The sequence below is a fragment of the Fringilla coelebs genome (assembly GCF_963513975.1).
Source record: "Fringilla coelebs genome assembly, chromosome: 2".
Taxonomy (NCBI): domain Eukaryota; kingdom Metazoa; phylum Chordata; class Aves; order Passeriformes; family Fringillidae; genus Fringilla; species Fringilla coelebs.
The window spans coordinates 32,754,180-32,769,282 of NC_140029.1; the positions used below are offsets into that span (position 1 = coordinate 32,754,180).

Below are 15,103 nucleotides of genomic sequence, written 5' to 3' on the forward strand. Positions count from 1 at the left end.
CCTTCCACCTGAATTCTCTCTTTGAAAAGAGAAAGAAAAGGGCTTTTGCAAAACTATGTGTTTCAAAATGAATTTGACAGACATCTTCAGTTCTGTATGTTTCACCACCTTTTTGGGTATAGTCTGTACTTCCATTTTTTTTCCAAGCCAAATTTCTATTCCCACTTTTTTCTGAGGTGACTTGTAAATCATATTCTGAAAGAGAATAATTTTGATCTAACTTAGGGCTTTATTTTTTTAGCAATGATCAGTAGACTATATTAGTGTTGCTTAGTAATGAAGTCTCTTGAGACCTGTCTGGCACATTTTTCAGAACATCCTATACTATTCCCTGCAGAATGTGACAACAAGATCAAATAAAACTGTATCAGAAAAACATATAGAATACTACTTATATTACCAAATTTTATTTTTGTTTTAATTTCAGGAAGGACAGAAATGAACATTTCAGTATGACTGGACTTCCTACTGCCTGCTTTACAACCAGTGGTGCCCTATAATTTTTCATGAATATGCTTATGAGTTTCATCAGTTTTCATGTATAATTTCCTCCTTAGTTGTCCTCTATTGTCACAGACAATGATACTATGTAATTCTAAAAATGTTTCCTTCTGGGCATTTAATTTTTACTCACACCTGGAACCATTCTGAGTGCATGGCCAATCTGAGTTTCCCAGTGCAAGAAGAATAGAGACTTTGGGCAGAGAATCTTGTGCAGTGCAACAATAATCATTGAAGGGCTGGGGCATCTTTGCTGGGAGGGGAGATCTTGGACTGTTCAGTATGGAGAAGGGAAGTCTCAGAGGGTCCTAATACATCTGTATAAATTGCAGGGATTGGGGAATGAGTGGTGAAGAAGATGGAACTGGGGACTGCTCAGTAGTGCCCACTGGCAGAATAAGGAGCAGTGGTCATTAAAAAACATTACATTCCATCTAAACAGAAGAAAACATGCTTTTACTGTGGGAGGGGCTGAACACCAGAACAGGTTGTCCAGAGGGATTGACTGTTGGCCACAGAGATTTGAATATTGTGGAGATATTAAAAACCTGACTGGACATGGTGCTGGAACAAATGCTTTGTGTGTCTATGCTTGAGCAGGGTGTGGGACCATATGATCACCAGAGGTATCCACCAGTCCCTGCCGTCCTGTGACTCCATGTTACATGAATTTGTAGTCCTGTGTATTTGTACACATTAAACTACTTGTCTGTGATGTATTCAAAATCATGCATGGTGTTTATCTGTATGCTGTAAACTCATGCCAGTTTAGATGATCAGTCAATTTTAATGATTTCAGGTCCCTAAAGTAATTGCCATAACCCTGAAATTCTCCCAAGAACATCATAATTCATCACACTATGGCAAAGTCTTTATTTTATGCTCTTAATCATTTAATATGTGAATACATTTCTCTTAGTATTTCTCTTAGTATTCTTATTTTACATTAAAAACTTATTTTTATAGAAAGCTATTTCCCCCAAGACCTAGCCCATGCATATTAGTATCATGTCTTGTTATTGTTATTTTTAAAAGTACGTTTTTACTAGATTTGTTTTCCATTTGTTCTTCCTATAGAATGATCTCATCTGTACATCGAGTCATTCTTATAAAGTCATTTTAATGGGAAATTCCAATTACGGAGCTCAAATCTGGCCTGAGTCACATAGGCACAACTGTTGACAGATGCTTGGTAATGGGCTACAAAGTATTTGTGCACAAACCCCAAGAAATCCAGCCTGACTCTTGGAATTCAAGCTGGTACATGATGGCTTAGTAGCAGCGCTGTTTTGTAGCCTGCAGGAGTCTGAGAGCTGTAAATCTGGATCACTAGTGAGTTATATAACTGCTTCTAAGTGAGTCAAATACATTAATGGTTAGATAAGATAGATATTTGTATGTATATTCAGATTGTAATTAGAGTTTCTAAAAAAGCTGAAAATTTATGCACATCTTCCCCAATCAACAGGCTTTGGTAGGGATTAGCAATACTCCCAAGATTAGGCAGTCTTACAATCCTTGTGGCATGTACTGAAAGTCATGATAATAAAGGCTTAGAATGTAACTGCACAATTGGAATAAATAAAATAGAAAACAAACCAGAAGTCATCTTTCTGCAACAGCTCTTTAAGTTAATTCAGTGTCCAGCTAGCACAATTCTGAAAGCTCCAGCCATGGCTTGTTGGATAAATGGTCTGTTTAACTGTGGAACATACCTCAAGCATGCTGGGTGGGCATCCAAACATGCTGGACAGGCTGCCTTAACTTAACTATGCAGGCACTGCTTTATGCTTCCTGTGAGGTCTGTCAAAGGGTTTAGGGTGTGTTTTGGAGTGGGATTCTTTGTTTCTCAATTATTTTATGCCCTCTAATGCAGGAATGAAAACTTATTGGCAGATCTTAGTGGTGATTTTTTTTTCTCAGGGATTGCAGCTTAAAAAAATCAGCCCTGGAAATATGTCTGAGTTCCATAGACTTGAAGTTTGGGTTCATCCATCCGCATTTAAGTTTATTTGACTGAAGGTGCCAAGAAATACTCTTCCCCACCGCCACTTCCCCTCCCCCCCCCCCCCGCCCCCCCGCCCGGAGTTTCTTTCAAATGTGGAGGAGAGAGAAAAGCAAGAAGGAGAGTGTCTGTCAGAAGCCATCACTGCCCTGTGGTGGGGGCAGTGGCAGGAGAAAACTCCCTGTTTGTGAGCTGCTTTTTGAATGGAAGGGAGGATTCTGCACTGCTCACACTGTGTCATTTGCAAATGAAAACAGGGCTGTCCTCAGTGCCAAGGCAAATGTCTGGGATCCTCCAGGTCTTACCCACTTACTGTTGTGCTTTGCTAGACTTTTTCTTAATGTAATTACTCACTGGTTGTGGTCTCTCCCCTGCCCACTGTTCACTGGCATAAGAAAGACCATGTCTGGCTTTCCTTGCCAGCCATACAGGAGCAGGGAGTGTGGGAGAAGAGCAAGGGACACCTTTACTGTTTTTATATTGTGTGGTGTATGCTGGCTGCTAGAATGTAGAAAAACAGATCGGCTTGTCAATAAATATATAAGAGAAGATATTATTTCTTTCATCATTCTGGTAGGTGATAAGCCTGCAGCCATTTATCAACTGTCCAGTAGAAATAAATGTCTGTTGTCATTTTCTCACATTTAATAACATTATACTTCTTTGTAATTTTAGCTGTTCATCTGAACTGCTATCTGGTTTTTTCCTTTTTCAAAGAAGTGAGCATAGAAGAGAAAGGATACTTTAATGAGACTTCCTCCTTTCTTTGACAAGACAACAAAATGATTGTAAAGAACACAAGATTAATTATTTGGATTCAGAAATCCAGAAGACATGCACTTGCCTAAAGTGGAATAAACACCAAGCAGACTCACTTGCATTTGCAGTGGCTTTGAAGCTGAGTTTGCTTTTGCAAAACTACCAACATAATTTTCTCAGCTAACTATTCCAGAACTGCAACTACATTTTCCTGTCACCCTCCTGGAGACATCCCCAGCCTGTGTGTAACATAAAGGAGATGATATATTTCCATATTTCCTTTTGTTGGTACACCTTTCTCATATCTCTAAACAGCAAGACCTGAAGTTTGTCAGTGCTCCAGCAAGCAAGGCTAGTAGGCAACCTCTTGGAAGCTTGGCTTAAGTGGAAGAGTGTTTTTACAAAATTTGTTATGACAGTGAATAATACTGTTTCTCCATTAATACTGCTACCCTGATAGCAAAATAACATCATTCTTTACTGTACCCATAGTTTCAGCTTTCAGTATGACCATGCCTGATTATACTGCAGGGCTTATCAGACACAGAGCTGGAGCTGCTGGTGTGGGATAACTGGAGTTTGAGACTTCTGTGAAGATATGGCATAAGGCTTGTAGTAGGAAGACAGCTACCTGCTGAAAGTACACAGGCTTATCCCTCTGGAGGTTTATCTAGATGACCAGAAAAGAGATGGTCAGCTGCCACACCAAGGAGCATGGGGTGTCTTTTTCCTGTCAAACTTGATATGTAGTAAGGAAAGGAAGCACAAAGTCAGAAATTTTGTATTAGAGCTTCTTATAACACAAACCATGTTTTATTATATTTGCATGGAAGATAGATGAGGATCATATAATATATGTGATCCATCACAGTAGAATACATCTAGATTGGGGTATATTCATGCTATTCCTAATGCGACAGACTTCTCCTGAGGAGGTAAAATCACTGCAGGTTGCATTGATTTGGGTTGTGTTCCACAGGCACACATTTGTTATCTTCTTGTGTCTTAAAGGCCTGGCTATAACCATCCTGCCCTTGCACAAGAGGGTGATTCTAGATGAGCTATTCTCCCTTCTCCCATGGATACTTTCTCTATTCCTGGCCTAGGTCTCTGTCTTGTAGCCTCACAATAGATCCTGTGAGGAAGGACATACAGAATCCTTCCTCCCAGGCAGGGACTGGCCTCATGCTGTGCTCTTGCCTGCTGGAATGCTCTCTCTTCTCACCAACTGGCCTGGGACTGGCACCCCTCTTCCCTGTTATGGTTTCAAAAGAAAACAGCCTCATGAAGTAATGTTTAGGCATACCTGTGGGATCTTGAGTTTTGGCACCTTGTGGCCTCTCTCTGAGTTGCAGGTATTTTACAAGAGGAGCTGCTGGACCCCTGCAGCTAAGGAGACCCCAACTCCATTCCACTGCATGTGTTTTAGCAGCCAGTAAAGGCTGCAATTCACAGCAGAGGTGTTGAATTATTTTTGGACTCCCCTGCCCTGCAGGCCAGGCAGAGGAGAGAACCAAAGCATCTGAATTCTTGTTAAACCTTACAGGCCTAAATTCCTGTGTGATTGCAATTTCAGTGAATTTGGTTACAGTACTTGCATTGGGAAGCATCTAGTCAGGATGAATTCATTTATATCATCATCAGAAAACAAGGGAAAAACCAATTATCCTGGTTGTTGGGATCATTGCAGAGACAGGGAAGTGCTGAGTTGGGATACATCTAGATCATCCCAGAAAAAAAAAAAAAGTCCAGTGCTGTTGTTAGGAACTTTTTTTGCATAGGAAGTAACATTGGTAAAAACTGAATTTTCTGACAATCCCAAATCTATATCCCACATTCCCTGGGGGTAATCAGCCCATGAACAACATATACCATATACCATTTTACAAAAGGAGGGCTTTCTGCATTACTTTTTTAAAATGGACCCATATCCTCCCACTTGTCTTCTCCAGATTCAGCTTTGACATTATTTACAGTTCATTGTGAACTTGTATCATCTCAGAGATAGTAAAGTATCTCAGCTCTAAAGGGAAGGTGAAATTCCATGACTTTTTGTGATGCAAATATTTTGAAATAGGGAAGACATTCCTTCTTAGCCTTTCAAAGCAGATCATGACATATAATTACAGTAATTTTACTGCAGAGCTACAAATACAAGCATAAGGAAGGCATGTGGGCAGTCCTACATGGCTAACAAAGGATGAAAAATTTGTAGATTCTCAACTTCCAAACCCAGGATCAGCTCGAGCCCTGGATACAGCAGTAACTGTCAGAGAAGTGACAAAAAATATTTCAAATTATCACTGTCTTCCTAGTGACAGTAGTTCTTAATTTTTTTTTTCTCAGAAGGTTATCCACTGTATAATTACCCATCTCCCACCCAGTTAGGAAATTCTGCCCTGCTCTTCATCTGAATCTGCCTGGAACCATCTTTCAGGCACCTTTTGTGAGTAGTCCAAGAGATTCACCCTGGTTTCAGATTTCTGTATGCAAATATCTATACTCAGAACTTGAGCTACATCTCAGCTTTTTGTCAGTGAGCTGAATAAGCTGAGCTGCTTAAGTTTCAAACCATGACTTATTTTCCAGTCCCTGGAGGTACTTGTAACCTTCTTTTGACCTCTTCCCCCCCCTCTGGATTCATTATTTCTATGACGTTTCTGAGGTGTGGATGAAAAGCCATAAACAGTAAGAGTAAAGGTGTATTGGGCCCCCCCATCCACCACAGTAACATTAATAACAGTGCAAAGAAGGTGCTGCTTTCTTCCCTGCTACCTGGTCGAGCATTCAAGTGAAGTTCATTGTGCTACACACTTGCTCGTAGCCTGAACTGTGATTGCTTCCCATTTTCTGCTGAACATTCCTGGTTTTATGGATCCAGGGATCACCTTACCATATTTCTTGCCCTTGCAGTGCCTCAGAAGCTCATGTGGACCCCCTGCCTATGACCCAATGCCCATGAATTTTTTGTAAGTCCTCCATGGAGCTGCACCTTTCCAATACAGCTCACTTGCAAACAAAACACACAGTCTGATGGAGTGAGTACACATCCTTCAACCTAGCCTGTTGTCCTTGACTCTCAAGTCCTGATCTGGAAAGCCACCATAGATTTCAGGTTTTTTTTTTTTCCAGAAAGAAACATTCTGCATTCCCATCTTCCAACTTCAAAAGTGCAGAAGATGAGATATTAATATTTGACTTTGGACCACTTCCAAGCCTACCTGCTTTTCACCTTCCATTTGGAGAATAAGTCTTGTCTGATTTCCAGAGATTAAAGTACAGTGTACTCTAGCCTACTGCAACATGCTTGCACAAATGTGACCTGAAAACTTTCGAGGCTGGAGGAGTTCTAAAAAGTGTGAGGGCTACATATATTAAATGAAATATAATTAAATATAGAGTTGTCTCCTGGGGTTTTTGAGACTATCTGCAGAGAAGGCTTAAAATCTAAACCTAGCATTGACAGTCTGTAAAAGAAAACTGAGATTCCCTTATAATACTATGATCACTCTGGGTGTTGCAGCATTAAAAATTACAGCAGCATTATAGAGGAAGGGATGAGCTGGCAGTACTGTGACCACATTTAATTCCTAAGACTTCTAAATGAACATGAGAGAAATCACATACACACCTGCAGCTGTTTTCACAGCACCACCCATTCTGCTATGCACAAACACCTACCCTCTCCTCGCAGCTCCCTGCCCCATTCCTGCTCTCCGTGCATTCTCACCCCTGCATTCTGTGTTTGCTCTCCAGCATTGCAGGCACAGGCAGGCACATTCCTGCTTCCTTTACCCACGTGCAAGACCTATGCCCTCACCCACACGTACGTATTCCAGTCAGGGCATACACACCAGACCCTGCACTCATACAGGGCATCACTTAGAATTCTATCCTGGAGACAGGACAAGACACAGAGGGTCCCTGTTGTCCTGGCATTCAAGGTGTCTGAGTCCTTTTGAGGGGGAACTTCAGCAAAATACCTTTTGCAGCTTGCTGGGGTTTAGGAGTCTCTAGTGAGGTGAGTATGGGTCTGAGCTGCTCTTTCCCAAATTGAGTGGTTGTGATGGATTATATTTATACCTCTACTGTTCCAGCCTTTCACAAACCATCCCACACATCTCTTATATTAGAAGGCTCCAACCTAATATTTTTTGAGCTGGGCATATGGGACCATGATTATATCATCTTTATTTGTTTTTCTCCATTCACTCTCACCCCTCCATTCTTCTCTCCTCCTGTCATTATCATTTAAGGATCCACTGAAATATTACACACTGGTTTTTACTCCTTACTGTCTTTTTTCCCCCCCTTGTTGGCAGATGCTTACCCCAATTCTGAAGTGATCTATGTGTGGACTAACAGCACCACAACGTCGGTGGTGGTGGCCGAAGATGGCTCACGACTTAACCAGTACCACCTGATGGGGCAAACCGTGGGCACGGAAAACATCAGTACCAGTACAGGTAGGGGGAATATTTCCATCCCACGGTTGCTGATGGCTGGAGCAGGAGGGGAGATTCACAGGCGCTGGTTACTCTGCAATCAGGCTGGGGAAGGACCTGCGGGATGTGGAGGGCTAGCGAGATCCTGTGCAGGTTCATGGCCACTTAGCAGAGGCGTTTAAACACTGAGAGGGTTAAATATTGGCTCTTAGGTACATTGCTGAAGATACATCCAGGCTCCTGGTATTTACAGGAGTGCCTGAGAAGCCTCACGCAGTTTCTTGGCGATCGCCCTTGCTGTGGCTGCCAGCGCTGTTGCTGGCTTGTTTCCCCGTGGGAGGAACCACCCTGGGAGGCAAACACCACCCACGCATTTGATCCGTTTCAATCGTCGCTTTAAAACGATTGCTTGATGGAACCGCGTGGGAGGGGAAGGGAATTCGGGGGGGGGGGGGGGGGGGGGGGAACACGACTGTGCCATGGCACGGCTCGGCTCTGCGGCGTGTCCGGGGGACCACGTGGCAGGAGAGGAGGTGCAAACCCCGAGGATCCCCATTCCCTCTCCGGCTGGAAGCGGAGGCGCCAGATGTGGCAGCATTAGGGAGGCAAAGAAGCTTTAATCCCCGGCCGGGCATCCACGTGAGCCGTGCCCCCCTGCTTCTTAAGGCTCCCACGCAAGGGCAGCCCTGGGTGTGCATTGGTGGGGGGGACTCCGGGGGGGTCGAGGCCGGGACAGGGGATCACGTGCCCTCGGTGGGACCGGGGCTTCACCAGCTTACACAATGCGCTCGGCTGGAGAGCATTAGTGGCATCCAGCGAAGGGAGGGGGAAGAGGTGGAAATTAAATAGCCTGCCATGAAGAACAGGGGGATTTCTGCTGCTAGTGGTTGCAGGGGGCTTGGGTTGGGGAAAGGGGCAGCCTGTGGCAGCGTGCCTGGGAGCAATTCCTGCAGGCAAAGCCCAACACATGCACCGTGTCCCCGGTGAAAAATGATGGCCAGAGTGGTAGAGGACAAAGTATAGATTAAATTAGGAACCTTTTACTACCTGTAGGAAATTTAGGTGACATGAAAACAGGTACATACACGTACTCTTCCACACAAAGTTAGTTGGACCAAAACATAAAGATGCATAAAACTTTGTGCTCCAACTAGCAAATAAAGAGGAGACATCTGAGCTTGCTGCTTGTGCTCCAGAAAGGATACAAAGTGAGGGAAGGCTTGCCTTGGGCAGCCACTAAATTTGATTGCCCAAATCCATCCTGTAGAAATTCATCCCCTCCCTTGCCCATTTCAGGAGACACAAAGCTGATGCTAAAGCGAAGATTGATAAAGTCAAGAGAAACATATAAACATATAAAGAGTGGTCACTTTTGCAGGAAAAGAATGAGTACACTATCTCCCATTAAAGAGTAAAGACGTTTTTTTCTTACCAGTTCACCATCATAGCCGCGTTGTTTTCTGCAATGAATGGCAGCTCCCCTCTCGCCTTCATTGTTGCCAAGAAAAAGATCCAAAGGATGTACTGGAGCATCTCCTACAACCTCGTCCTGCTCCTCAGAGCAAGAAAACCATCCAGCCCAGGCAGTGAGTGCTCCAGCGTGTCAGCTCCAGGCCACTTCCAGTTTGCCGCTTTGCCTGTGAAAGCTCCTTGTACTCCTCAGCCCAAGGAAACACTCCAGACAAATCCCAAAGTTTCCGCACAGTAAACACCTCCCTCACGTATTTAAGATTTATAATAAATGCTGTGTTTCCAACGTCAAGATTTTATATTAATGTCCTGGGTTACATCTGGGCTGGCTGGATTCTGATTGCAGGGTGGATCACAAAGAGCAGGACACAGATTGTAACCGGGGATTAGCAAAATACAAAAATCCGATTTTGCACAGGGAAAGCATCAGTCAACGATGGATTTTCTGGAGTTCATCAAGCTCGTAGGAGGCCAGTAATCAGCATTACTTACGAATGGCCATCAAAGGCATTTCTTCCTTCTATTGAATTGTTGAACGTGAAAAAGAAAAACCAAATAGCTATTGCATAATCCAAGTGCTTGGATTTTTGTGGCTTTTATGACACACAAGTAGGACTACACAGCCCTTGCAGTTGCACAGACAAAATGTTTGTGTATGTCATAGGTCATTTATGCCCATCTTTCCAGCAGACTTTTTTTTTAAATGGAAGTTCCAGACCTGTACTAGTTCCTTGGGATTCTGCTGATTTGTAGGCAAGCTGCCGTTTAGCTGGCTTCTCAAAAAAAAATACCCTGGCATTCCTAACTCTCCAACCAATCTTGAAACTTGGAACATTTTAGCCATGGCACAGAAAACAGCTCTGTCATGTGCCACCTGTTTGTTTTTGGGGTTTTTTGGCTGTTTGTTTTTTTTTGTTTGTTTTTGAGGGTTTTTTTGTGCTAACATCCCCAAATGTTATTCACCTGAAAGAAAGACATTTTCCTACTCACTCTGCTTCTAAAAGAACCAAATCTGTTATGTTCTGGTGGTAAAAGTGCTGAAAGCAATCAGATATGAGATTTGAGTCCAAGTGGATCTTGTTGCTTTCCACAAATGGTTGCCCAGCTATGTTCCCCATACCCAGAATCCCTCATAGCTAACTTAGGATCTGCAGTGGCACAAAACAAAACATAAGCCCACTCTTTTGTATATTGCCAGCTGGAGCCTGAGCTCTGTAATATCCAAAGCTGAAATAATAGAAGAATCATTCAGCTCTTCCTTTTGAACCAAATAATTCTGATTTTTTTTCTTGAGATGAATATTTCTCTAGTATCACTATAAAAGGGAACATGCATTTTTTGTGGGCTGAAATATTCTGTATGTCAGCATAGTCAGGGAAGTTTCTAATGTACTGTCAGGATCTTGCCAGAACAGCCATTGATAGGACTGAGTCCAGGTATATCCAGTAAACAAACAAGCCTGGGGGCTGGTCTAGCCTCCTTAAAGTACTCAGTTGAATCTCAGCATGATGGCAATGGAATAATGTGTGTAAGATCCTGGAAAATCTTTAGGCGTGATCTCCAGAACTCCATCAACTGTATACCAAAAAAAAAAAAAAAAATACTGTAGCAGCTTTTAAAGCATAAAAAACCCCTTAAGAGCAGCAGCACAGTTGCACAGCTCCATGAAGTGCAGCCATTTCTGCTCTAGGGCTTTTCATTAGTACTAGATTTGTTTTTGTTTACTAACAATAATTTGTTTTCTGCAGTGATGAGTGGACCCCATCAGGAACAGGATTCTCTTTTAAGTGCTACATAAACCTATAACAAAAATTAGCTCTTGCTCAAGAAAGCTTATGGTCTAAGGATAAACAGTGTCCTTACAGAAGTAAAAGGGAGCTTTGCTGCTCCAACAGAGCCAGTATCTTGTGCTATAAACAAAAGGCCAACTCAGGCAGCTTTTAGCTTTACTTTAAGCAGTGGTCCCAGGGCATTAAAAACCAAGCTGTGGGGTTTTCTTAAGCCCTAAGTCTACTGGAGGAAGTGTGCCTGGTATAGACATCTCTGAAAGGCACAGCATGGGAAATCAAAGAATATATCAGCTGGGAGAAAAGCAAGTACAAAATCAAGGTGCTGTGATTATTTCAGTGGAGACAAGAGTTTTGATAGGTTAAAGAAAATGGTAAGGTAAAAATCAGCTGTGGAGGGCCATCAGAATGTAGGCACTCATTTCCTGTGTTTTAAAAATGAAAAAAAGACGGTCCTGTTCCTCTTCCGAAGCTGTATAGATTCTTTTTTTATGCCAGCTCTGAGAGCATACTGTCAAAATCAATAATGCACATTGTCACTCTGTAGCGAGCAAGTGGGGAAACTGTGACTCAAACATCCCAGCACAGTAGCAACTGAGAAACAGTCTCTCTGCCTGAGATTACCGAGGCAGGAAGACCCTGCTGCAAATACTCCTTAATAAAGAGCAAGTGGGCTTCCTCCTGAGACCATTGCATGTTCAGCCTCCCTGGTTCAAAATTACACTAAATGAAAGGGAATTAGGCTTTTCTTTGCAGGGGTTTCCTCCCCAGTTTCACAGCATTCCATGTCCATTTCCACATCACTCTTCAGGGAACTGTTTCACCAGAAAATCAGACTCCAGAGAAAGACGTAAAGATTGAGGCAGGATGTCAGGTATTTCTGTGTAATTTCACTTTCTGTCTAAAATCCTCATTGTGAACAAGTCTGTAAACTTGATGCAGAATAGCAGAGCTCCTGTAGCATAGTATGAGTGCACCTATACCTGCAAAAACCCCTTTCACTGTAAACCTGTTCTCTGCTAATTAGCCATATTGTGAGTTAGAAGTAATCTGCCAAATCTAATAGCTTAGTAATGCTGGCAACAGCTCAACTCAGGCTATTCACTCAAGGCAGAATCAGTCTGTTGGATATTTTCCTTTTGTGGATGTTCTGTAGAGACTAGCAGTCAAATCTTGCAACACAGATTACAGCTATAGTTGTTCTTGAAGGACAATATATATTTTAAAACAGGCATTTTTCTGATTCATCAGTACCCAGCTGAATAATGCATGCTTTTAAATTTCTTTTATATCAGTGAAGAACTGATAGGGCTTGAAGGGATGAATTGTTTTTTATTCTTACATTTTGTTTTTACTGTTATTATCCCTAGGTAAATAGAAGCATGCTTTTAGCTAGCAAGATTTTGGATTTGGGGAGCAGTTACCATCATGAATAACCTTCAGTAACAACTACATGGTTTTCCAGAAATACTCTGAAAGAACAAGGGAGCAGTTACCACCAGGAATAGCCCTCAGTAACAACTGTATGTTTTTCCAGGAACAATCACAAAGAACTGGTTTAGGTTTGAATTTTTCTGAAACATTAGGGAAGGTGACAGCTGGTCTGTTGATTTTTGAGTGCATTTATTTAGGCTTTTATTGAAATTCAGAGGAGCCGATAAATGGCATATTAAGGCAATGCTGGGAATTTGGCATATGAAAAAGAAATGGAATTTAGCACTGCTGTGGGAGCTTTTAGGGAACTCTATGCAGGCAGTACAATATTCATTGCACAGATGAATAAGACAGGACACAATATCTATCCAGAAACAGACAATCTTTTGTAGGGCTAAAGTGTACCAAATTCTAGGAACACTGCATGCATTTGAGGGACTTTTTATTTCTGGACCAGCAATCTGAAGGGTACTCAGATTAATAAGACATCCCAGGATCCATGTGCAAAGTGGCAGTTCTCACAGAAGACGCTGGGACTGGCAATCCCTAAAATGTGGTGCAGAAGGAGTGTCTCCACCCATTTTCATATTTGGAAACTGATGGCTTGGCCATAACACTTTTGCTAATGAGATTGCTGAACCTGCTGCTAAATCAGGTTTCGGAGAGTCGAGGGCCTTAATTGTTACTATGTTACAAGAGTCTGTAGGACTGAGTCAAAACCAGACAGTGTTGAGGCAGTGCCACAAAACCTGATTTTTAAGCCTGTGAACATCACAACATTCCAGGTGCATAGGAGGACTGCAGCTTTTCAGTGTAGTAGGAACAGCAGTCATTGTCTTCTGCTTTGGAGACTGAATGTGAAGACTGTGAGGATCTAGCAGCACCTCTGTCTCAAGTCTTGGTTTTCCACAGTGCAGAGATCCAGACATTTTTCATAAAATTAAGAATGGTTGAGTGATGTCCTTAAATGGAGGGTTGGAACTGGCCTCGTTCAGTCCCTAAATCAGCAAGGCTTCCTTATTTTACTCAAATCCACACTTTTCTTCTTCTAGGTGAATATACTATTATGACAGCCCATTTTCATCTGAAAAGAAAAATTGGTTATTTTGTCATCCAAACGTACCTTCCTTGCATAATGACTGTGATCTTATCGCAAGTGTCATTTTGGCTAAACAGAGAATCTGTCCCTGCTAGAACTGTCTTTGGTGAGTATCCCACTTTCTCCTAGGACACAGTTAGGATCTTTGTGGCTTGTGAAACTGATTTGCTGTAATAAAACCACAGTTCACTACTGTTTATTTCTTCTTGAGATGTTCTAAATGTTTTCTCATTCTTTTCCAGTTTAAATTCAAAATCAATTTAAAAGCCTTGTCTGGGCTGTTTTTGTAAAGTTATGACAGAAATTGGTCAATCAGTTATGGGAAAATTAAGAACAGAAGATAGAAAAATCAGATTAGTGTGATTTGTGTTGGGTTATTTCCATTTCAGTGGATGCTGGATAGTTTAGAAAAAAAGACATACGGATTATCATACTTAATGTATACCCTAGCTAAGCATTTGAAGCAGATATCACTTCCAGACATTTTGTTTATCTTTGTTGTAGGATGTTTATCTGGGAAAACCATGTAGAGGTTAATTAGAGACAATTGTCTCTATTACCATCAAACAAATTAATATGACTTTGCATTTAGAAAATGTATATTTAATGAAGAAATTGTTATGGAAAAAACCTTTGGGGTGTCATTAAATTACTTGGTTTATCCCTAGAAGGCTACCGAAAATAAGCGCTTTCTCAAGTGAAGGTTGATGAAATACAAGATTTTTGCTAGATGAAAAACAAGGGGAGTGGGAACAGTTTTTTAAGTAAAACTTTGTTCAGATATTTGAAAGGAGTCACTCTTCTGTACCAGCCTCCTGAAGTCAGTTGGCATCTTTGTTCAAAAATCAGCTCAGCAAGTTGTGTGGAGAGAATACAGGTAGTAGCATCACTTTGCTGACTTACTCTAGGTTTACAAAGCTGTAACTGAGAGCTGATTTTTTTGATCTTGGGGAAATCTTCCCACAGATGAAAGCATTGGCCGTTTGTCATTTACTATCATATGGGAAAGGAGGAGTTACAGTCAAGAAAACCAGTAACAGTCAACAATTTTAGACATGCAATCTCTGTATAAAAAAACAAAATAAGTAATCCCGCTTCATTCAGACAGTTATAAACCCTGGGCTTGTGTTACCCTAAAAATCCTTATTTAAACACACTACAGCTAGAACTAACCAGAACTCCATAGAATAAAATATCTGAGGGTGAAGGCTTTCATTTTTTCTTACTCCTTCAAACAATATTATGCAAACACTGATTGACTTCATGTGGCCTTCTTAGATATCCTGCTGAACTGGGACCTGCTCATAACTCATTTGGGATCCCATAAGGGTTAGCAAACTGATCTCTGACTCCTATTTTTTTTCTTTGCAGGAGTAACAACAGTCCTCACCATGACCACCTTAAGTATCAGTGCCCGTAACTCTTTGCCAAAAGTGGCCTACGCTACTGCAATGGACTGGTTTATAGCCGTTTGCTATGCCTTTGTATTTTCGGCATTGATTGAATTTGCAACAGTCAACTATTTCACCAAGAGGAGTTGGGCATGGGATGGCAAAAAAGCCCAGGAAGCTGCAAAAATCAAGGTGCTTAACTTACATTTTTT

General features: G+C 41.8%; 2 protein-coding genes across 2 annotated transcripts in view; one reads left to right on the plus strand and one right to left on the minus strand.

The window, feature by feature from the left end:
- The window catches only part of GABRB3 (gamma-aminobutyric acid type A receptor subunit beta3), a gene marked incomplete at both ends in the record, with an annotated part of 192,537 nt that extends 183,321 nt beyond the window's left edge, over positions 1-9,216 (minus strand). The window contains one exon of the mRNA XM_084226416.1: positions 9,143-9,216. Coding sequence (XP_084082542.1) covers positions 9,143-9,204 — 62 coding nt within the window. The remainder of the gene's footprint in view (positions 1-9,142) is intronic.
- Positions 1-15,103, plus strand: part of GABRA5 (gamma-aminobutyric acid type A receptor subunit alpha5) — a gene marked incomplete at both ends in the record, with an annotated part of 52,799 nt that overhangs the window by 36,464 nt on the left and 1,232 nt on the right. The window contains 3 exons of the mRNA XM_084226417.1: positions 7,588-7,731; positions 13,454-13,606; positions 14,872-15,083. Of these exons, the coding sequence (XP_084082543.1) occupies positions 7,588-7,731; positions 13,454-13,606; positions 14,872-15,083 (509 nt within the window). The remainder of the gene's footprint in view (positions 1-7,587; positions 7,732-13,453; positions 13,607-14,871; positions 15,084-15,103) is intronic.